We start from the raw sequence: 24315 nt of genomic DNA on the forward strand, positions 1-24315 counted from the left end.
ACCCTTGAATTCCTCAAATCATCCCAAATCATCCTAAACTGTTGTCAATGTTTTATAGGACATTTCTATATAATGCTAACAACATGATTCCTCACTGCGGTGTATACAAATGCTCCAATAATCTGGACAGCGTACAATAGGCTTACTCAAGGCACAACTGCAACCAAACCACAGTGTAAATTGCTTTGCGGCGTAACTGATTAAGTACAGCCAAGTAGGGTGCCCGCCTTGTTTGCTCATCGTGAACGGAGCGATAATTTAATTGATCCACTCGCGACATATAGAACAGCAAATAGCGTGCTTTTAATCACATGAAAAAATATTTTTACAACAAGGCGTATACTTATGTATGCAACGAATACATTATTATCTTCTACACGTATCTATTCATTATAAACTGGCATTGCAAAAGTAAGAACGAAACTTTACTTGATTACTGATTAATTAGTAAAAAATAACGTTATTAACCGTATATATATACTACTGCACGCTGTACTATAAGAACATTTATACTTCCGCAACCGCTGATTTAGAACTATAGCAGGAGTGTAATATACGTAAACGGTAGCATGTACATCACATGGTTTCTATACGCGTTATAAACTGATAACGTTATGTGGTGAATAGAAATCGCGAACACAATTACTTGACGCCACATGTAGGGTATTGTTGCATTTCTGCCAGCTTGCAAGTTCCGCATGTTTCTGAATTAAATTACACAACAAAAGTTACGTGGATATATGCGCATTATCAAATTCAATTTGTCAAGGGTAACAGTGTAGTACCATGCTTGCGTTTCCGTGTCTGAACAACTATATAGCGAATTTCTGTACAACAATTTTTTTATAACAACTACATACGTATGCGATTCCGAATTTGCTTCATAACTATAAGTCGGCGTGAGATATATTATAGTGAGCACATAATACCCAATGGTTTCTTATAGTGTTAGAAACAATTTATAGCAACGCCCTTTTAGAGTCGTGAGAGTATATTCTCAGCAGTTCTCACAATACTCTTATATACGAGTATTCGAACATATAATTCTATAATTAGTCTCTGTTTACAAGCACAGAAGACGATAAAAAAAGAAATAAGAACCATTTTATTCTTACCTACTATATACAAATAATAATTGAACACAAAACTATGGTGACATGAAAGCCCTAACTCTAGCGTATTACCTTGTAAACTGCTCTTTGTGTAACTAATCGCTGCCTCCCGAATTTGGAGACTTTTGGAAATTTCAAAGCGATCGTTTCGTTACAGCTTCCTATTACTTGCCACGTAGTACAACGGTTTGTAGAGTCCGAAGTGTAACATTGTCATGTTCACAAGAACTGAAAACGTTCTCTACCAGTGTATGCCTCACTCGTTGTGAAGAAAACTATTTTAGTACATAAAATTCTGAATGTCATATTGCAGGAACGAAGGCGACAACTTTTATTTAGTGTTGCCGTTTTGTTGTATTCCCAGAATCAGTATTTTAACTATACCTTCCGAAAGAAGGTTTTAAAGTTTTGTGAGTTAAAACCATATGGTTGTGGGTTAAAACCATAACCTGAACATTTAAAATTGCTATTTATCTTCTACAAATACATTTATTTATCATACTCAGCAGGAAACGGTAAGGCGATATTTTTTTAATTTTTTTTTTATTTAAACAAGTGTGTATTTGCTTCTTTTATCCCTTGAAGTTACACGAATTAAATCAGCGCCGAACTGTTTTGACTTGGACCCTCTAGTTCTCTCTGGCGGTGTATAGTTTACGACGAATTAAGAGTATAGAGGCAGATTAACTTCGTCATTTTGACCCATTTAAATATTTCCTTTCTCTGTCGTACTAAAATTCCTCTTTATTAGAGTTTCAGTACGTGATTACACTGATATGTGTCCAATATTTTGTAATTGTCTTAAGAACGGGCGGTTGAACGAGTTATTCATTACCACATCGTTTCGTGAAATAAAAAAACACACTTTATATTTTTTTTATAAAATTCTTAGAAATAATATTAAGTTACCAACTTACCTTTTAAATACACATTTTTCAAAAATGACAAATAATATTTACTCCCCTGTTGAAATCCCATATTTGATTTGGTGATTGAAGTCCGCATGCTTTGAATGTATTTTTAGTAAGTGAGAAAATTTAGCGGTGTTAGCTGGGACTGAAGTAGCAAAATAGTCTTAAAATGTATGTTTTATGTTTATACAAAATATATAAATGTATTGTTGTAAAACGGTAGAAGATTATTTTAGTATTAATAAGTAAAACAACGTTAACTGGTCTTTTTTACGAAGAATTTGTTGTTAAGAAACGGTTTTAAAAATGGCAGCTGTTTCCAAGCTTTTACAGTTAAAAAGCTATACACTTGAAAACATTTATGTTGAGTGCTTTAAAATATCTATAATTAGGTGCATATAATGTTGATATGTTCTTATTAAAACTGACCTGATTTTTTAAAACTGACCTGATTTTTAGATCTTCTGTTAGTAAAAGCAGTGAAAATGTCTGAATCGGAATCCGATACAGATGGAAGCTTAGTGTATACTGCATCAACGTCCTCTGCATCGCAAGTGGCAGCAGTAGCGGTAAAGAGGAATGAACTGGCAATTCGAGTTGCCTCACTGCAGCAGGAAAACAGAGTGCTCAAGATGGAGTTAGAGACCTACAAGTTAAGGTGCAACGCCTTGCAAGAGGAAAACAAAGCTTTGCGCCAAGCTAGTGTAAACATTCAAGCTCGTGCTGAACAAGAAGAAGAATTTATCTCAAACACACTGATGAAGAAAATTCAAGAGCTCAAAAAAGAGAAAGAAACTTTGGTAAACAAATACGAAACAGAAGAAGAGTTCCTGACAAATGAACTGCAGCGTCAGTTGAGTCAACTGCGACAGGAAAAAGTTGAACTTGAGCAAACCTTGGAAAAAGAACAAGAAAAGCAAGTGAACACTTTAATGCGGAAGATCGAAAAACTGAAGCGTGAAACGCATGATAAACACTACAAGTTGGAAGAGTTGCGTCGGGAAAAGATTGAACTCGAAAATACTTTGGAGAAAGAGCAGGAAGGTCTGGTAAACAGACTGTGGAAGAAAATGGACAAACTTGAGACTGAAAAGAGGCTATTGCAGGAAAAGTTAAACCAACCGGTAAGTGCACCACCATCGCCAAGACAGTCTGTGTCTCTTGAAGGTGGCAGCAGTGATCAGTTGACGGCTCATGTTCGGTATTTAAAAAAAGAGGTTGAGTGGCTAAGACGCCAGTTAAAAGGCATGCAAAACGATCGTCATTCCAAAATAAATCTTTTCTTAAGCGAAGAGAAGAGTCTTCGTGAGGAAAATGCTCGTCTTCATCACCAGCTCTTGCTGGAAACTGAGCGAAGAGAAGCTTTGTCCAGACAGCTGTCTGAATCTGAATCAAGCCTTGAAATGGATGAAGAGAGTAGACACATACTGGAATCTTCAAGTCAGTCGAGCCTAACAGGCGTCTCATTGGTTAGACCAAGAGCAATTTCAAGCCCGGTTCCATATGCCATGGTTACAGCAAGACCAATTTCACCTCATGCTGGTACAGGACCTACTACAGGGCCTTTGGCTTTTGCCCCGCCTTCTCCACTTGGTAAATCTGGAGCCAGTACAACCCAAACAAACACAAGCCATGCTTCAACATGCTCTGGTGCCAGCATGTCCAACAGCTCGGCAGCTTACAGGCCTGCAAACCCATCACAGTTCATCAAGCCTTCTCCACCCCCTTCCCCATCGAGCCGGCCAAAGACAATGTTTGATTCGTGAACATTACTGGCTGATTTTCTCTACCATATCTGTGTAAATACCAACCTATTTATTATTATACAAAGTTCCACCCATGACTATGTCCTTATGTGGCCAAATGTTGACAATACCGCTTGTTGGCAATAAAGACGACACGCATATAGAATAAATTCAAATACAGTCATTGTAATTTTATGTGCGATTTATGTACAAAACTATAACAACACTTTTGCTTTCTGTTTATCTATTGTCATTTACTGTAATATTTAAGTTGCTATGGGTATAGCATGGAGCTTACGTTAATGTCAATAGAAACATGTGCTTTTCAGTATTATAGCTTGTGGCAAATCTGTATGCATTTCATTTTTTCAGTTATACGTTCCAAGAGAACACGGCTAAAATGTCTTAATTTGATCAGATCTGTTTCTGTAGCTGCACGATAAATTTGATTGTATGCTATTGATTCAATCATTAAGTTAATAAAGCTTTTTTGTCATGTAATAATGAATTGGTATGATTCAACTAGAATCCAAAGTTGAAACTGATCAGTTTAGCACAAAGGATCATTCTATGGTCCAATATGCTAGTACTAAATCAATACTGAAAATAGATTAATTAAAGTGGTACAGACGGATTAAAATTACAATGGCATTACACATTATACCAACAATGTAATAGTTGTTCTAACTGGAAAAAACTAATTAATAATTATCAGACTTCATATTTATCTACAGAAGTACAGTTGTGTATAGTTACAGGCAATTTTAGATTACATAAGTCAGCACTCAGCAGCATGCGTGACATTAAAACAAACAATCTGTTTACAAAGGTGACTAACTGTACTAGTACTATCAAAACAACATTCAAATACGAACATATGTTTGTCACAACTAAGAAATTTAATTGTAATTTTTAAACCAATATTCATTCAACACATTTGTAGTTGGTTTATATTAACAGCCCACATCACGTATTATAAAAACTAAAATCTAGACCCATTTTAAAAACCTTAAACCAAAATCTCAAACTACAAAAAACAATATGAACTCAGAATAACAAAGTACGCAGTGTGTAATAAATGAGTAGGCCATCAATTATTGCAAAATAACATAGAACACTGCCTTGTGTCATAATCTCCTACAGTTATTTGTTGAGAAATTTAAGTAAAACCAAACTAATCCAGAGGAGTGGAGATGTTACATTGATAATTTATAGTTGAAAATATTACCATGCCACTTAGGAAACCGTTATTCAGTCCTCATTTTAAATTGCATTTCAATATAACTCTTAAAATAAAGCTAAAATAAACCACAGTGGTTGATAGCATTGAAGAATTCTGTGTAACAAGTTAAGTACCGTAAATAGTATAAATACCAAAAAAGCCAAGTAGTCCTTAACTGTTCTGATCAACAACGAGAGTAACATCTGGTACATTTAGTGCAGGTGTTTCCAGGATTCTGAATGGTGAGCATATAGATAACTCCCAAGAATTATTGATAGAAATATGAATCAAAGATAGCGCATGAGCAATATCATATCATATGTATAGTATATGTTATTACATGGTTCATTTAACTGCAAAAGTTGATCACCAAACTGCCTATGCAGATATTTAAAATATAGGATTGTTGGTTTTGTTCCCCCATTTTGATAAACAATGTGTTACTCCATTAAAATCAGGAGCATATGTAAAAAAAATAATATAAGTACTGTTCTTTTTCATATACAGAGAAGACCTTTACTTTCAAATGGCACAATGGGCAAATAATGGATCAAAACGAAAACCAACCTCATGGCTTGCTCAATTGCTTTCTCCTCAGCTTCTCTTTCCTCCTTAGCAATAATTTCCTCTTCATCTGCCTCAGCTTCCATCTCCTTTAACTGATTTAACTCATATTGATACTTTGGAGTTGTGATGCCAAAGAAGTAAGCCAACTTTTCACCCAAGTAGTCGCAAGCTGAAATCACATTTAAACGAAAACGCTTAATCGAAATATCGAGTGGAGAGATGTATACAAAATTTACAGAATCTGGAATAAGCAGCCTAATTGACAAAAATGTAATATGGTTTCACAGCTCAACTTAGTATAATATGGATTACTAATCCTATTAATTTGTTTGACCACACTGGTCATTATGCAATCTAATTTTACTGAGTGTTTCTCTATGTTATACAGCTTGTTAGTACAGCATACCTGCAAGCCCTGTAAATGCAGATTTCACAGTCATGTACCAAATATATGGACCCCATCGTAAGGTACTCTGTTGAGAATTGAACAGAACATTGAACAGAATTAAAAAAACATAATTAACAGTTGCCATTAGAGATGCACAATATTTGCTGTGATAAAACCTATACACAGAATTCAAACACTATTACTGTTTTAGAATAAATTGAAATCACCAACCACTAAATTAAATAACTAATAGTACTTGCAACTTATGTATCTATTTTTTGTATGGCAATTAAATTAAAAAAAATATCAATATTTAAAATATAAACGTAACACAAATGTTGGAAACATACCGGATCAACCACAGGAAGGTCTGCTTCTTCTTCCTCTTCCTCTTCATCTGTGCTGTATTCCTCCAATATTCCATCACTACAATGTATTAATCTTCTTGGTAGCTGAAAACATAGAAATAGAACATAAATCTATGAATATATGACATGCCAAGTAATAGTAATACAGCCAAATTGGGTGGGTTTCTTTTCCCTGTTGTCCTATACTAAACATAGAGCATAGATACCTAATCCTAACTAAAAGTATTGCAGTTAATGGACATAGCCATGTGACATGGTATTGGTGACTATATTTGAAAATAAGACCAAATATTAGCAATGGTATCCTCTTTGACAGTTCTAATAATAGTACTACAGCAGTCCTGTTAAACAAGTCTTTTTACCTTTATTTTTCCGTTCTTGTCAAGTTTAAATCTTTCCATATTATCACCACAAAGAACAGTGGTGTCCTGCATAACTTCAGTGTTTGCTTTTGTCTCCATAATAATGGGATAACCTGTATACTAATGGTACCGTATATGCTCTACATGCACTACAAGAGCATCCACACAAACTAATAGAAAATTTTGACTGACATCTGTTTATATACGTGCGTCACAATAACAACAATGGGAGTTGTCACTGTCACTTCACTTTCGTGACAATCATTGACAATATGTCTATCGATCTTATCCTGTGCTTTTAACATTTTATGCACAACTGATTGCCTAAATGATCTAAAATTGAATCTTGCACGGATATAATGAGGGAATTGCTATGCTAAATTAACATTAGTTATACCAAACCAATCATTTTTATGATTCTCCTATGTTTTTCTGTCTATTGCAAATATATTCTCACAATTCAAACCTTAGAAAGCATACAAATTTAAAGACACCTTCAAACAATTTATTCTACATTCCACTTTATCCATCTACATACAGTTTAAACTACTTAACAAACTGGCAATAACGATACACAGGTACTGCATTACTTTACAGATCTCGCAGATGATAAATTGGAGGCATCTGCCTAAAATGGCTTACAGGTAAGTATTACTGCATGGTAAAAAATAAACTAACATTATATGGGTCGCTATAAAGAGCTACATCGATTCGAATATTTTATCCTGAAATGTGTTAACCACATTTTTACTACTTACAAAGATGGTTATTTAAATTGGAACAGATGTTACTAAAGCGACAGTTTGAATATGGAACTTTTGTAAATTCTCAGTGTTTGAAAAAATCTACAGTGGTAAATTACGGCAGAATTCACCCAAATATTAAACAGTCAATAGGCACAGTACAACACTTAATCAGTGGCACTACCAACATACTTGAATTATGTAGAAACAACTAATTCTGCTTCAAAGTAAACAGAGAGAACGAATAGAGAACAAAGCATTATATATATATCTGTGTAGTGAACAACTGCATACCCAATAAACCACCGAAATTATTTTATATAAACAGGTAGATAAAGGAACCAAAGATTTAAATGGCAAGGCTTTTTACGCTGGTTGTATCATGGAAGTGCTCACTTCTACAGCATTACTGGCTGGGGAATTGCATAGAGTATATAACTTGAAGAATGTAGTATTTCATGGATCGAAGTATCACTATGTTTTAATGTATTTTAAGTCTCTGGTTTTATGCTTATTCTCCCCATCTGCATCATCTTCTAGTTTTCCTTCTCTTCCTGTTTCTTCCTTATTAGAATCTAAATCATCCCTTGAAAGTTTTACAGCCTCATTCGGCAGTACTGGTGGAATAGTCTGATCTTCATTTTGCGCATCACTGTTTTTATTCACTACCAGTTGATCCATATGAGTGTCTCGAACATCAAAGTTGGTTTTGTCTTTTTTATCCATCTCCACCTAACAAAATAATTAAAATATCTATTTCAATTACATGATTTTAATTGACATACAATCAAACTAATTTAATCATATGGCAACAATTTGGTCCTAGCAGCTGTATGTTAAGTTGTATTTTTACTTTTCAGTAAGTTTTTTTTTATTTTTTAGTCAAACAAAACCAAAATTCTAGCATACAACTAAAACTACCCAAGTACACTTTTAAACAAACAATTACTAACTCACAACAAAAAATATCATTAATAAACCAACTTACAGATTCTTTTTTCTTTTCTTCTGGCTTTATTTCCGATACATCTCGTTGTACTCTCTCTGCGTTATTTAACGCTTCTTCTCTTTTGACAACTGGTTGTTCAACTGCAGCTTCTTTCGGCTGAACAACATCTTTCACAGCAGGTGGGACAACGCTGTCTCCTGTTTTCTTAGCAACAGGTTGTTTTGCAACAACTGGTTGTTTTACATCAGGGGGTTTGGGAACTTCTTGTTGGGACTTTTGTTCAGCATTCGGCAAGTTATCTCCCAGACTGTTAGATTTCACAACAGAATTATTTTCAGAGTCTTCACTTTTTACATTTTCTAGCTTCTGATCATCTTCTAAAGCCTTTATGAGTTTCCCTTGTTCTTGTAGCAGTTCATTTTGTTTCTTATTTTGCTCCTTAATTTTTTCCAGGAGTATTTTCGCTTTAATGTTGCTGTCACTTTCTTCAACTGCATTTTGAGCTTTCGGTTCCACAGTATCCATTTGAACGTGGTCCACAATTTTGTTCTCTGCCACTTTTTGCTCCACATTACTTATTGGTAACCTTTCAATAGCCAGGACAGGCATCTCAGAATGCTTCACCACTGTTTCTACAGGCGCATGCTGCTGTACCACAGGTTCTACATTACGTGCAACATTATTTGCATCTGCTTGTCCTCCAATAGCAGGATTATTATCAGGTACAGCAACTGGTACAACATTTTGATCAACATTATCATTTCTCTCCACTGGGTTTGCTGCCACCAGTTCATCCAAGGCATCATTTCTTACAATTGGGATCTCAGCATTAGCATGATCACCATTAACAACTTGTTCTTCCATTACTGGGTTGGCTGGTTCATGTCTGTGCTCCTTGTCCACTACTTCCGCAATTGGAGGTTTGGTGGGATCTATTATTTTCTCCTTTTCAGGTTCCCTGACCAAAGTATCCTCCATTTTGTTTACTTCATTAAGAACATCATTCTGTTTTATCAGTTCCTCTTGCACAGCAGCAGCAGCGGCTGGTACAATAGGCTCAGGTTCTGGAATACTTGTGAGATTCGAGTATGTGCAAACCACTAACAAGATACAACCAATTCCGAAAACAAACTTTGAGACACTGTTATTGTCCTTCGAAGCTTTAGAAAATATAATTCCAGGAAAGATAAAACAGATAAAAGAACCCATTGTGGCTCCGGTTAAACCAAGAATTGTTTCCACATTTGGGATAGATATTGCTAACAACATTGTAGACATTACAATTGATAGGGTGATAGCTTTGAATGTAAATGGCTCAATAAAGGTTTTTGATGCAATGCCTTCCACAGGTTGTGGCCTAAAAAACAAGGTGTAGATGCTTTGCCTGCATGGGAATATCATTAATGGAAAGCCAACCACAACAGAGGTGGCAAATCCAAATTTAATTATGTCCAGCAGGACATTTTGTGGAAAATTTCTTAGAACATTTCCTTGCACTTCGCCCTTAAAAACTGCATACCCAAAGATAGCTACTAAACAGTAGACTGCTGTAACCATCTTTATGGCTGTGGAAACAATGGTTTCCATACGAACAACTGATGGCTCTTCCATAGAGTCATACACAACAAAGAGTTGGCATTGGCAAGCATATGCAAGACTGAAAATTGGCAAGCACTGGAATATGCCTGAAGGTTTAAACAGTTCTACTTCATGTAACCAAGCAAATGTTAGAAGTCCATTGGTTACTGCTTGAAACAACATGACACATACAAAAGACAGGTAAAACAGCAATGAAACCATGCCTATTGAACTTAAGACACTTAAATTCTTCATTAGTCCAAGTGGCAAAGCAATACAGAGGCCACAAAATACGATCACAAATGTTCTTAAATGTAGAGTGTTGCCTTGTACGAATGTAGATAGTATTCCTGTTGCAAGATCTCCAATAACAACATAGAATGCAACACATGTACCAAGCATAAGGCCAATCATACTAAGTTCGACTGCAAATTTCCCGGCTCCCCCAATCGTGTAAAACGCGAGGTATTCATATGTTCGTCTGCGCTTTACTTGAGCTGCTGTGACAAGCATACTGCATGAGACATAGGTTAGCCACGCTGCACCCATAATTAAGCCAAGGCCAAGAAGGAGTCCACATTTTTTCATGCAGAAGGGCATTGCCAACACACTGACTCCAATGATGCTGTTCACTAGATTCGTAACGTGTTTCATATTAGGGTCCATGTTGTTGTTTGTGTTTAGTATAGTGAACTCACAACGCCTGCCAATTGCAAAAAATACAGATTAATTACGAAAACATGCTTTAACACTCAAGATACACCGTCGCACAAATTCGCACTAAAATGCATACGAATACAAGCTAACGGCAACAACACAGTAATCAAAATCTATAAGGTAAAACTGCATGTTTTTGAACCCAATTCTCATGATCTTGTCCTGCAGACGTGCCAGCACGAAAACATACCTCAATCTACGTAACGTGCACTAACTATGCAGTATGCACGCACTTACCAGCTTTACGTTGTCTGTCAATCAAGCAGAACTAATCTAGGTTCAACGCGTCACACCATAGACATCGTTTAATTTAGATGCAGAAAAATTTTTAAAAAATGAAAAAATATTTTAACACAGAATCCTTACAGCTTACAGCATGGTACTTACAGTATAAAACAGAGTTCCACTGGTGTTTCTTGCAGAGAGAACGACGGTTATGTATGCACACAGCATCAGCAAATAGAGAAGGTTTACGGGAAACGGGATTTATTTTTATTATTTTTAAACTTAGACCAACGCTTATATATATATATAAGCGTTGCTTAGACGATCAACACAATAAATATATATACACGATCATCGTTTTACACATTTCTGTTTCGCAAAGTGTAGTCTTATCAGAGGCAAAATGGTATCTTCCAGTAGATATTTATCTGTCGGATGCTGCTGTACCGGGGTTCTTGATCTCGCTGTCTAAAGCAGTTAAGATTTGTAATAACGAGAAGACTATAACGAAAGGGCTACACAAAAGTATTTTAAAAGGCCAACAAAAACTAAGCAGAACGCTACCGGTATATGTTTTAAATGTATACAGTTGGGTGGGGGAAGATGGGATACCTTTATATTTTATTTTCTTGTCCCATTTGGTAGTAAACAAAAAACATTCACAGAATTATTAAACCGTATTATCGAGACTCCCATACACCGTTTTTAATTGTTTAAAACACGATCAGGATGTTTGGATATTATGTGCAAAAGGTGTCCCACCTCCCCCCAAACTACTATATATACACAAACGAATACTTAGTTCAAGGTCCTTTTATTAAGCTTTTCTATGGACCATTTTCTTGACTTTGCATCTTGCTTTTTTTGTTCAGTCACCACCTTATCTATGTTTAAATTAATTAATTTCATTAACGAAATGAAAATATACAAAAGTGCAAAACTTGAAGTGAAAGCTCGTTGGGAACATGCGACGGTCTGAAGTAGGGTGGACACAGGTATTTTAACGGAATCACTTGACTTGACGGTGCGGGGGTTTGTGTACAAGACCCAAGTCTAGAGGAAACCAGAAATACTATTCCAGATGTATTTCTTTGCTACTTTGTCAAAATGAGTTTGTAACTGATTGTGAATAGTAATCAGCTCGATCCCGCTTTTTATATTGCCAGCAGTTTTTAATGTGTTTTTCAAAACACAGCAAACTTTCGTGTTTTTCTCCGTCGTAATGCTCCTTCTTTTGTTTAATTCTCTCATCTCGTGGTGATGGTTTGATCATTCGATCCACGATTGCCTTGATCAATGTAACCTTGTCGTGCACTGCCCCGCTAAAAGGGACGAGATCAGTCAAACATTCGTAGATTGTCATTCCAACACTGTAAATTGTAAAACATCGGACTATCCAACCAATAGAGGTCCACTACATTCTATAAATTATATTCGCACATCGAGATTTACCTATATATCGTAAATCGAAAAGCGTTTAGGCTACCTACAAAAGATATATTTCAAAAGCGCAGTAAGAAATGCTTATTTCCCTGTTTTTGCTCAAAATACGTGAACGACTGTTTCAGGCACCATTGCCGTAAACGTTACGTTTTTTAAATGTAATACCAACTATAACAGTTTTAACGCACAAAATTTACTATAGGGCCTTGATACCCGTGTCAGCTTGTGGTATATAGTAGGGTGGGGAAGATGGGACACTTTCGGCGCATAATATCCGAATATCCTGATTGTGATTTAAACAGTTAACAACGGTCTATGGGAGTCTATAGAGCATATAGTTTTATGATTCTTTGCAAGTTCCTTGTTTACTACCACATTGGACGAGAAAATCGAGTTAAAATGTGTCCCAACTTCCCCCACCCTACTATATATTCCATATAAGCACAACAAATAATAGAAGCATACACTTTAATATACGAGACTTAGTAGTAAATTATAGCTTACCGTTTGTTTGTTTAAAGAACAAGATTTCTGTTCACTTAAGTTAATGAACATGAAGTCTAAACACTTTATTAACTCCTCTATATACTCGAATTACCATATTTGCATGCTATGATATGCTTGTCTGGGTTGTAACTCTGTAAATACACTCTCAACCTTAAACAGTTTCCTAAACAAACGCAACTTCATCGCCAACCGACACACTTCTTTTAAGAGACGGATTCCAAAACTGAAAACTCGCGTCGGTAATTTATAATGTCCGCTTGTGCTAGTGGAAACGTGTGCGGCAATCCTTGATTACGCGCTGTTGAATCCGTATCAGGAATAAACCCTGGGGATGGCAATGAACACTGCCTTTAAGAATCGTTTATTTATATCACTTGAATTTACCGTATATACACTTTATTTCCCCGTTTACACCTCCACATATCATATACACATATTATAGGATACACATTATATACTGTATATACACTTTCTTTCCCAGTTTACAACGAATACATCATCACACAAATTACACTGAATGAAACTTCTACTCTATCCTCGCGTGGCCGGAAAACGACAGTCGTTAAAAACGGGTGTTTTGTTTCATACACCTCGTGCCAGCTTACGAGTTACCAAGTATGTTACTTTATAGGTGATTATTTTTTGCAGATTTTTTTATGTGGGGCTGATAATTTGGACAACCCATTAGTGACCACTGGGCTGGAGCAATTATTCACATTATATACACTTTTCTCCCAGTTTATAACGAATATATTACACACAAATTACATTATATGCATTATAGAGAATACAATTCGACAAAAACACACTGCTACAAACGTCACACAAGTTCACGTAATTATAGAAGAGTAACTGTCACGTGATTTATTTTAATTTCTCAGAGAAGCTTTCGTGGAAGCCTGTTTGGACAGCTTTATTCTTGATACCCAAGCACAATTTACTGCCGTGTATAGCTAGCTGACGAAAGACGGGTGATTCAGGGTTGTTGATTTTTTCGCATAGAGCGTTTATCTCAAAAACAAAGCGGGAGCAGTCATCGGGGCATAGTTCCTTAACTTTCAGTTTGTTTAGCTCCTCGTTCAGTGAGTGTATTAAGGATTCACATCCCGTGGTGTCGCTCTCGAGTGCCTTTCGGGCTAAATTTATGAGCGACATGATGTTATCTTCAAAATTGGAATTTTCCAACGACGATTCTTCTAAGAACGCTTTTGAACTCTCTGGAAAGTAATGTATACAGGTTTTACAATACTGATAGGATTAGGCGTAGAGTGAACAGTAAAATTAATTAAAGTGCTGCAGAAATATATAAATACAAACCTGGTTTAACGTCAGAGGGTCGAAAGAAAGGGGGAAACAAAAGGTTGATCGGGATCGATTGGCTTGATGGTGCGGGGGTTGGTGTATCGTATTTAAGCTTAGATGAAACTTCAGCGATGCTCTTGTCTACGTGTTTTCTTGGCACTTTGCCGAAATGCTGCTGTAGATTATCACGTACATGCGTCATTGCTGGTCGACGTTGCTCGTCGAACTGCCAGCATATTTCCATCAACGTTTTAAGGCAAATAAGGCTGCCAAGTTGATTTCCTACGCAGACTTGTTTTTTCTCTTCAATTGCTTCACATGGGAACTCGACTTTATCATTTATGATTGCCCACTCTAAGTCACCCGTACTGCGAACCTCCGGATTAAAATAACTCAGGCAACTGTAAACGATAATTCCAAAACTGTAGACATCGGAAGCTGCGGTTGCCACCGAATCTAGATTCTTCAGTCGTTCGGGAGCGGTGTAAAATACCGTGTGCTCTCGTTTTTCTATTCTTTGGTCCTTATCGTTGTTCTGGATGCAAGTACGTAGTAAAGTTGCCCCTCCAAAGTCGGCCACCTTTGCAGTAAAGTCGTTCTTTAGCACGATGTTAGACGGTTTTAGATCCCCGTGAACGATCTGCGTGCGTTCTGTAATATTGTGCAAGAATGCCACTCCGTTCGCAACATGAAGCGAGATTCGCACCAACAAGTCGAACGGAACTTGAAAAATTTCTTCGCGCGCTGATTGAATGAGTTGCGATAGGTTCCCTCTCTCCAAATATTCCATGACGATACCAAATGATCCGCCCCACCTCGTGACTCCGAACACCCGGACAATATTTGGGTGATCGGCCTTTAGAATTAGTTCAGCCTCCCTTTGCAATCTACATCGTATACATAAAAAAAAACAAAAAACAACCTACTTTTACAATAACGACTGTGCGCCTATTTAGATTTTGTTACTATATAGTAGGGTGGGGGAAGATGGGACACCTTTAGGACAGAATATCCAAATATCCTGATCGTGTTTTAAACAATTAACAACGGTCTATGGGAGTCGTGGGGATACGGTTTTACAATTATTTAAATTTTCTTTGTGTACTACCAAATGTGACGAGAAAATAGAATGATTAAGCGTTCCATCTTCCCCCACTCTACTATATTTTGCAAAATCAATATGCCTAAACGAGATACGCTTTATCTTCTGTTAGGAACCCATATAGCATATACACGTGGGAGCTTTACAAATATACGGGCTTTTATAATCCAGCAATGCTATGACCGATATTTAACCGTTTTGGCTTTCAATACTAACAATTTGAATGCTAATGGTACAAAATTTTGTTTTACCCCTCTGTGTTGTCGTTTTTTTTACGTGAAGACGACATACACTTCACAGCGCAACGACCCACGCGTTCATAGTGACACAAAAGAACCGAGCCGAAGGTACCACTGCCGAGGAGAGCAACGCTTTGAGCGTCTCTTTGAAGAGTAATTTCTGAATTCTTGATCCAAAATGGCTGATCAAGCTTCTGCAAATAAAATAATTGTTTAAAACATCGATCTAACTTTACCACAATATTTAAATTCTAACTTGGTCCTCTTTGAAACCTTTACGAATCGCAGCAGCAAATTCACCTTTATCAGAAGAAGTTTTCTTCAGTTCACCTGCTATAGTAGAGTTTTTAGATACTATTATACAAGCAAAGCATGTATATATACATAAAAAACTTAAAATAACAAAGTATAAAACAGTACAGCAAACACATAATAAATGCAATACCTGTCCTTGTCACTCCACGCGAGGATAAATATTTTAATCGTGCAATCATATCACATTTACACAAAAAAACCTACCAAAATCAGTATTGGTTTGAGCCTCTAATGATTTCTCCCTGGTCTGATCCTCTTTTTGTCCTGAATATTTAGAAAGGAGTTCTAAGTTTAGGAAAATAAGTTTGAATAGTAGGATGGGGGACGACGGGGTACCATTAGCACATAATATCTAAACTTTGTAATCGTGTTTTTAAAAATTATCAACGGTCTGTGGAAGTCGTGAGGATATGGTTTTATAATTCTTTGAATGTTCTTTGTTTACTAACAAATAGGACGAGAAAATAAATTAAAAAGATATCCCGTCCTACCCTACCATATATACTATATAAATATAATTTAATTTGCAACGCCTTGAACAAAGTTCAAACCTTCAGGAACGTCGGATGGACGGAACATGGGAGGGTATAGGAGATCGATGGGAAACCTTTCGTTGGAAGGTGCAAGATTTGGTGCAGTGTATTCGATCTTGGATGAAACTTTGGCGATGTTCACCAACACATTTTCTGCCACTTTGTCAAAATGGTTCTGCAAATCATCACGAACCTGTTTCATTGCTGGTCGATGTTGCTCGTTGAACTGCCAGCAACTTTTCATCCATTTTTCAAGGCAAACAAGGCTGTCGCGTTGATCTTTTACGGACATTTTCTTTTTCTCTTCAATTCTTTCACATGATAACTTGGCCTCGTTGCTAACAATTCTTCCTCTTGCATTTTCCGACTGTATAAAAGGAGGGAGATCGCTAAGACATTCATAGATAATCATTCCATAGCTGTAAACATCTGATGCTTTAGTAGCTGGGAGGCACAGGCTTGCCAGTCGCTCGGGAGCGGTGTAAATTGGTGTGTGGGCTATGTTATCAGCAGGACGCGAAGCGATCTTATTTGTTCCAGTGTAAGTACGCAAACTTGCCCCACCGAAGTCGGCCACTTTTGCAGTAAAGTTGTCTTTCAGCACGACGTTAGAAGGTTTCAGATCTCCGTGAACGATCTGCTTATTTTTTCCGATTTTGTGCATGAATGCCACCCCGTTCGCAACCTGAAGCAGGATCCGCAACAGCAGGTCGAACGGAATTTGAAAATCGTGCCCACGTGCTGATTCTATGAGCACCGACAGGTTCCCTCTCTCCATATACTCCATGATGATACCGAATGATCCGACCCAGTTCGTGATTCCGAACACCCGGACAATATTTGGGTGATCGGCTTTTAGAATTATTCCAGCCTCTCTTCGGAATCTACAACGTATACATAAAATTAAGCATTAATAGCAGCATTATACCCATTTGAATTTAGTCATCATTTTATAATTGCATATAGCATAAACGATTTCTTTTTTATAAACGAAACAACCGATATTATTTTACCTCTCTTCAATCTCTTCACCAAACAACTTGTGATGGGAAGATGGCATACATTTAACTGCACAGAAGCCCACTGGTTTATAGGTACACAGGAGAACAGACCCAAAACCACCAGTGCCCAAAATAGCATTCCCAGCACCGTAGTTTCTTTGGAGTTTGATTTGAGAAGGTTTTATATAGTACGGTAGAGAAAGCGGTGTCTAGAAGATATGAAAATTTTATAAATATGAAACTTACTTTTAAAAACAGTTAAAAGTTTAAGCTCTTATACCTTGTTTTGCTTGAAACTATTAAAACTCGAAGCACTGAGCTGCTCTACTTTTTTCAATTCTTCTTTTGTTACCACACGCTCGTTGCAGTTGACTAACGTTACAGAATCAAAATGTATCGGTTCATCCTGATGAAACTTTGAAGCATATTCTGCTATCGCCTTGTTCAGACTTATAAGCATTTCTCCCGACTTGTACACTTTCATTAGCACATCAGCAGCCTCTTTGGTCTTGGCAACCACCTCCACCGTTAGACTACCACCCGTAACGTATTGGAGAAATGCGTTTTGTATAGTTCCAAGTATTCCAGTGGTGAAAGCCTGCAAGAACTCGCCTGGGTTTTCTGTCCGCCAGGCCAATATTGCGCTAACCCCGACAGCACCAAGTGTGCCAACCGTAGTTATATTAACAACTTTATTCGCCAATGTCAGCACTTTATCTACGGCTCCCCCTTTGTACTTCAGAGTGAAAGAAGTATAAGTGATGTTCAGTTCATCTTGAAGTGATGCCATGTCGTCCAGCCTCAGTTTATCAAAATAACAACAAAATACAGTACTCCCGTCCCAAAGGCGCAAACTCGCACCTAACATAGTATTTAAACGAGATCAAGCACGTTAACTCGTATATTAAACGCGGCAATGTGACAGCGCCCGTTATATAGTCTAATAATATAGGCGCCACAACGAAAATGAGGTACAACGTACAACCAAGGTTATGTATATTCAAACAGCAGGAGTGTAATAAAGTTCAATCAAACTAGGTTCATGATTTAAAAAGCTGTTTTCATTGATATTTTATGTTACTTAAGTCTAACTTAAATTTTAAAATTATAACTTAAAAGGTATCCGTTGCAGTCTTAAAATCTAAACAAATTAAAAATTTAATTTCCCGCGCTAACTATATTCATCTCTAGCTTATTATCAAAGATAAGGTATATATTAGGCACATGACACTATTGCGATTTTGTTTTCACCAACCTGAAGATAAAGCAGAGGACTAAATTTATGAAACCGTTCATTTGAATTTGAAATAAAGGGGATATAGAAGTTATCTTTTGTGTACTGGCGTACATGTTCAAATAGGGTGTGTCACTTTGATAACGAAGATCAATTAAAAAGGTAACGTACTTTGGGGATTTTTTAAGTCTCCGCTCTTTCTCAAACTTTCGGCGACTGTTTGTGAGTTCACAGGACGGAAAGACGGTAATGATTATTAAACGACATAAATAAGTCGGATGCTCTAGATTCTAAAACACTATATTAACAATATATGTATATATATATATAGTAGGGTGGGGGAAGATGGGACATCTTTTCACTCTATTTTCTAGTCCAACTTAGTAGTAAACAAAGAACATTTAAAGAATTATAAAACAATATCCTCACGACTCCTATAGGCCGTTGTTAATTGTTTAAAACATGATCTGGATATTTGAATATTATGTGCTGAAGGTGTTCCGTCTTTCTCTACCCTACTATACATGCATTTTTACTGCCATCTTACACTGTCGAGAAGCCGAGATCCAAATTTATCAAAACCTGTTTTTATATCTATTGTGTTTTGCTCACATGATAATTAAAAGAAACCGCAAAACATTTCGTTTAGGTTTAGATAGCGAATGTTTATTATTGACAAGGCGACCAGTTTAATACTAAAAATTAGAAACAACAGTCATCACTATATTTACCACGGTAGAAAACAGCCAGAAAAAAATCACTATGCTGCTACAAGACTTTATCAAAAGATGTAACAAGGAGTTTTTAAACCAAACGCTTTAACCATTAACTTAAAACTCAGTTAAAAACCATACACCAGAAGTAGATTCACCGATACGCCAAAAGATGGCTGTATGACTGACTTTGAATTTATAGCTTTGATTCGATATACTTTTCGACTTGGTCATTAGCATACCTATGACTATAGACATACCTGTAAGAATTTAGAATTGCTTTTAGTATTCAGTCAATTTGGTTTTTAATCTCTTTGCTAAATTATACGTTGATAAGTCACGCATTTACTAGAAATTTGTGTCATTGACTGTTCCACTACGCCACAGTATAAGCAGAACACACAGTGATTATCGATTTGTATTATAAATAACCGAGATAAATTTTAAGCTGGTACTGCACCACACGGGCTTTCGGTGAAACAAAAATGGCGTCGCGATCGACTGAAGATTAACGTTACTTTGACCACATATACTCACTCCGTATTAAATACACTGACTAGCGTACATGGCAAAAATACAAAACTATTGTAATATTTAAAAGTACCACCGGAGAGCAACTTTAATAGTATTTCGGTGTGGAATTGATATTTATAACGTTGTTGCATTCGGTGCTAACCGATGAGGCTTGTGCGATTTTGCACTTAAAGTTTAAACTTTTTGTGCAATCGCTATAAGCTGGTCGATAGAAAATACTTTTAGCTTTTAAAATTAACTACATATTTCAGTTTTATAACATGTTAATAAAGCTGACGTTAAGAATATGAAAGTGACACTGCTGTTAACCTGTGTCAAAGTGAAAAAAAGTCGAGATCCAAACTTTTCATACCTGTATTTATACCTATCGTATTTTGCCTATATGATATAATTAAAAAAGAACCGTCAAACAATTTAGTTGAAGTTTCAAAAGGCGAATGTTTATTATTACCAATTTTGTAACAATTCTGATTCACTTGGTAGTTAAGCACCACAACGCGGTAACCACGGCACCTCAGGACCAAAGGGCTAAAACTTGAAAATACCTTTTGTATAACGTACATGTTTAAACACGGTATGTTTCGGTAACGTGCGGAGGTTAATTAAAAAAACGAACCGCAACGCTCACAGGGTAGCGTGGCAAAACAAGACCTTATTCAATTTGAATTTAAATACAAGCGAATACCCATAGAGAAAATATCTTTTGTGTACTGGTGTCGTATCATTCAAGTATGGTGTGTTACCCTGATGATTGCGTGCGAAGATCAAATCGAAAATTGAGGAAAGGTAACGCTCTTTTGCGTTTTAAAAACAATATTTTTTCAATTTAAATTACTGTGAATAAAGACGACCTATCAAATAAAAGGTTGAATAATGACTTTTCTGTGGCGTACGACCTTAATCACGATTTGTTGTCTTAATCGTGCGAAGATTAATTTAAAAAGTACGGTAAAGCAACATTGGGTGACGTCAAAAAAACAAGAGCTATGCAATATGAATTTTAATAAATAAACCAGTCATCAATAGCGAAAAGAAGCAACATTCATCACTATACTAAGTGTAGCAAATAACCAGAACAAATATTCCTGTGCTACACTAGATTTAATCAAAAGAAAGTAAACACGTATTTGAGCTTTACGCTATAACGAACCAATATATAAAACTTAACAACAGTTGAAAACCATACATCAGACATTTAGCTAACTAACCTGTATGAAACAAAACACCCATGTTATAACGGCTGTCGCTACCCCGCCGCGTAAGGATAACAGAGTTACATTTATAGAAGTTTTAAAACAAAGAGATTAAAACCAATTAGTGGAAACTCTGACGTAACAATGGGAAATTTGGTAATTTGTTTCGTACCCCGTCACGCTTCAATGCATCACGAAAAAGTCAAAAATATCAGTAACTAGGTACAATATAACGCATTTGAAGTCAGTATATATATACATAGAAGAATTTAGAGTCGATATATTTAGTGATTGGTAACGGAATTTTATTCGATGGCGAACGTTTGCTGCTTACCAAACTGTTTAAATAAGGATCCGCTGCCGTTATTTTGTGTACCGACCAAACGATGGTCCAAAAAAAATATGTTTGAGTGGGCCGATAAATTTGAAAAGTTAATCCGCGGATACTGCGCAGATAAACATATGAACGATCTCTTTAAACGAGATTCAGTGAGGAATTGCGAGAATTATTTCCTTCCATTCAATCTCTCATCTAATTGTTTTGCATACCACGGAGAAGCATTTACTTGAGCTAAAATTTAGTCAAGAACATTATTGGACATATCTTTTATTCTTCGTTTTACTGTTGCAGCTGATGGTGAAATTTAATTCAATTTTTTGCTCTCCTTACTACCAATCATGATAGACACAACTTCCTTCATTGCTGGCATTAAAATTACATGGGACTATACAAAGAAAACGGAAATTTTTTTCCGCTAGAGGCGGTAATTATTTAAATTAAAAAATACGGAAAAACGAACAAAACAGCACTACAAAGTGTTAATAAGTGTAAAACAAATTAATTAAATAATAAAAATACCTTTATAAATACATAAAACACTAGTAGAAACATATTTCCCACATTAGGTCGGTTATATACGCTCTTTCGTTGTGTTTACTGTCGTCGAGTCTGTGGTGTAGCGGTTTGCGTGCGGTCGTAAACTCTCTTTGTTTCATTTTTACCGAGTTCGAGTCCCGCACAGTGGAATACTTTTTTTATATTTTTTTTTCAAGTTTTTTTTGTTTGACGAGTTTGGGGTTAGGGGTTAGTGTTAGGGGTTAGAGGTTAGGGGTTAGTGTTAGGGGTTTATATCTTATGTGTATAAACCGTGAAACTAACTGCTCCCCATAAAATAGAGAAACGAATTTGTCATCGTCTCCTAGCGGAAAAATTTTTCCGTCTTCTCTGTATAGCTCCATGTATTAAAATTTGCAATTTGGTAAGAGGCGACATGCGAAGTAAACTGCCAATACTCCGGTAAATGCCTTCATGACATTGGTTTGTGATGCAAGAGATTGCAACCTACGTTCAAAAAACTCGCCTTGTTATACAAACTTTTTCTGCTATTTTTTGCTGCCATGTTTGTATTATAATAATTTATGCTTTGTACCTGAATATAACTAACTGTACAGAAAAATGTAAGTGACCCGAGTTTAATTATAGTCTCACTGCAAAACTTTGCTGTTCGGTCATAATTTTTAACATGACGACACAAAGGTTTTACCGTGACGCATCCCGCAAGCTGAAAATATACAGTAATGGTTGCGATCTGGAACAAAAAAATATTTTTATATTTTTTCAAAATCATTTTTGTAATGTCACTGTATTTATAGTCAGTTGTGGCGACCCCGGAATACGTTCAGGCGACCCCGTTCTTGTACTACTACACTTATCAGAAAAACAAAATTTGTCGAACAATTTTCTGGTTAAGTCTAAGCTTTTGTGTTTAAAAAAATAAATCAGGTATAACGCTAATCCCTTTGGCTAATCCCATCTTTGGTAAACTTAAAAAACAATGAGTTTCCAGGTGCTTTCTCAGTAAAACTTGTAACAAAGTAATCTGCACTAGATAGTGAACCTAAACTGCCGCCAACTTCGAGCCACCACTCCTGAACACCACGTTTATCGAATAAACCCTTGTCACCATGCTATAGCATTACGCATAAAATTCTTTAGGCATACATACTATAATCGCACGCAAATTAAAGCAAACTTTCCGTTGTATTTTCTGAACGGCTCGTCGGCACATTTAAATCCGGTCCTGCTTCGTCTTCAAAAATTCAACATAAACCATCAAATCCGACTTAATAAAAACAGTTAAAGGCACGAATTCCATCGCTACTATGCTAAATTTCAATCCTGCAGCGCCTTCGAGGTAAGTTTCAGGTGCAAATTGTATAGAACCGTTAATGTAGCTCACTATTAAGCAAGTTTAATTAAACCTCTTTGTATAAACCAGCATTTTCTCGTGATGCACTGGACCGTGACGGAGGACGAAACTAAAATGTATGTGATTGATAGGATTTGATGACGTAACAAGCGGCTAGTTTCCACCAGAGCCATAGAAATACCGAATAGTCCAACCCATTGTTACGTAAAAGACAAATTGAACGGCAATTTGGGTCCAAAATAACACAGTAGGTATAGGGAATATGCATGTTTTTCGGTAAATTAGAGAAAAACTTGAGTCCAAAAACAAATTTAAAGGTTAAAAAGTGTAAAAAACAAGTGTTATTTGTTTTCTGTATCAAACTGTAGACTATCAAACTGTCGACTGTAAGTTCCCTATTTCACTGCTCAGCAGCACTTACCTAACGCTTTGTCTCAAACACTGCTCACCTCACTGTAAAATGCTTTATAAAACGCCACTATGATATAACTTTTTTCTGCAATGCATGATCTTGTATACTTCTCTTAGTGCTAATAAATCGTAAGTGGACTGGTTGCAGCAAACTCTACTCCGTGCCAATCTAATCTTAAAACTCCCTTTAACAGCGAACACTGAGAATTATAGGAAAAACACCGACGCAGAAAATTTGTAATCAGCGTTTCTCGTTTGCAGCTGTTTTGTAATGGCCTCTCGAATCAGTAAAAAGTCTACCAAAGTTTTTGTATATATATCTGTCACAGGCACATCTTGTTCAATTAAAAAAAAACAACTAATAAACACACACTTTGTCCTGCCACTGCAGAACAAAACTATTAGTCTAAGACTCTAAAAGATTTACAGACGTTATTCAGTAAACTTTTTTTTGTTTATGCTAGAGCAAGAAAGTCTAATTTGTAACTTCCTGGCAGTTGTATGTAACTTACTTTATCCTCGCGTGGCCGGAAAACGACAGTCGTTATAACACGGGTGTTAATACACCTTGTGCCAGCTTACGAGTTACCATGTCTGTTACTTTGTGGGTGATTATTTTTTTTTACTTTTTGATTTTTGTATGTATGGCTAATAATTTGGACAACCCATTAGTGACCACTGGGTTGGAGCA

General features: G+C 36.4%; 4 protein-coding genes across 6 annotated transcripts; 1 reads left to right on the top strand and 3 right to left on the bottom strand.

Moving 5' to 3' along the window:
- Positions 1-2444: 2444 nt before the first annotated feature.
- On the top strand, positions 2445-4272 carry LOC149728767 (coiled-coil domain-containing protein 6-like). Its single transcript, XM_089888012.1, has one exon. The coding sequence runs from the start codon at positions 2509-2511 to the stop codon at positions 3787-3789; it is 1281 nt and encodes a 426-aa protein (XP_089744138.1). The 5' UTR covers positions 2445-2508; the 3' UTR covers positions 3790-4272.
- Positions 4273-4646: 374 nt separating this feature from the next.
- LOC149728768 (protein FAM177B-like) lies at positions 4647-6907 on the bottom strand. Its single transcript, XM_089888041.1, has 5 exons — positions 6676-6907; positions 6296-6397; positions 5964-6030; positions 5558-5726; positions 4647-5225 (listed from the first exon to the last, which is right to left on the bottom strand). Exons 1-5 carry the CDS (start codon positions 6772-6774, stop codon positions 5162-5164), a joined length of 501 nt encoding a protein of 166 aa, XP_089744167.1. The 5' UTR covers positions 6775-6907; the 3' UTR covers positions 4647-5161.
- A 251-nt stretch (positions 6908-7158) lies between these two features.
- Positions 7159-10904, bottom strand: LOC149728769 (putative sodium-coupled neutral amino acid transporter 10). The gene is made up of 2 exons (XM_089887989.1): positions 8407-10904; positions 7159-8150 (listed from the first exon to the last, which is right to left on the bottom strand). Exons 1-2 carry the CDS (start codon positions 10609-10611, stop codon positions 7893-7895), a joined length of 2463 nt encoding a protein of 820 aa, XP_089744115.1. The 5' UTR covers positions 10612-10904; the 3' UTR covers positions 7159-7892.
- Positions 10905-13169: 2265 nt separating this feature from the next.
- Positions 13170-20113, bottom strand: LOC149728770 (uncharacterized). Of its 3 annotated transcripts, XM_089887982.1 has the most exons (9): positions 18735-20112; positions 17610-18190; positions 17342-17538; positions 16347-17212; positions 16000-16059; positions 15737-15813; positions 15493-15674; positions 14155-15026; positions 13170-14054 (listed from the first exon to the last, which is right to left on the bottom strand). In XM_089887982.1, the coding sequence occupies exons 2-9, from the start codon at positions 18117-18119 to the stop codon at positions 13702-13704; spliced, it is 3117 nt and encodes a 1038-aa protein (XP_089744108.1). In that variant the 5' UTR covers positions 18120-18190; positions 18735-20112; the 3' UTR covers positions 13170-13701. The 3 variants fall into 3 exon arrangements, with proteins under 3 accessions (XP_089744108.1, XP_089744107.1, XP_089744106.1); XM_089887981.1 differs by having other exon boundaries at positions 15737-15810; positions 17610-20113; XM_089887980.1 differs by having other exon boundaries at positions 17610-20112.
- Between the last annotated feature and the right edge of the window lie 4202 nt (positions 20114-24315).

This window comes from Ciona robusta, chromosome 11 (assembly GCF_009617815.1).
Source record: "Ciona robusta chromosome 11, ASM961781v2".
Taxonomy (NCBI): Eukaryota; Metazoa; Chordata; class Ascidiacea; order Phlebobranchia; family Cionidae; genus Ciona; species Ciona robusta.

Coding starts and splice junctions, on each gene's coding strand:
- LOC149728767 (XM_089888012.1), top strand. CDS start 2,509: ATGTCTGAATCGGAATCCGATACAGATGGAAGCTTAGTGTATACTGCA.
- LOC149728768 (XM_089888041.1), bottom strand. CDS start 6,774: ATGGAGACAAAAGCAAACACTGAAGTTATGCAGGACACCACTGTTCTT. Junction 6,398..6,675: donor ACAAGAACGGAAAAATAAAG/GTAAAAAGACTT, acceptor CTATGTTTTCAG/CTACCAAGAAGATTAATACA. Junction 5,226..5,557: donor GCAATTGAGCAAGCCATGAG/GTTGGTTTTCGT, acceptor CTCACCATTCAG/AATCCTGGAAACACCTGCAC.
- LOC149728769 (XM_089887989.1), bottom strand. CDS start 10,611: ATGGACCCTAATATGAAACACGTTACGAATCTAGTGAACAGCATCATT. Junction 8,151..8,406: donor AAGAAAAGAAAAAAGAATCT/GTAAGTTGGTTT, acceptor TTATTTTGTTAG/GTGGAGATGGATAAAAAAGA.
- LOC149728770 (XM_089887980.1), bottom strand. CDS start 18,197: ATGTTAGGTGCGAGTTTGCGCCTTTGGGACGGGAGTACTGTATTTTGT. Junction 16,060..16,346: donor TCCATCCGACGTTCCTGAAG/GTTTGAACTTTG, acceptor CTAAATATTCAG/GACAAAAAGAGGATCAGACC. Junction 14,055..14,154: donor ACCCTCTGACGTTAAACCAG/GTTTGTATTTAT, acceptor ATTACTTTCCAG/AGAGTTCAAAAGCGTTCTTA.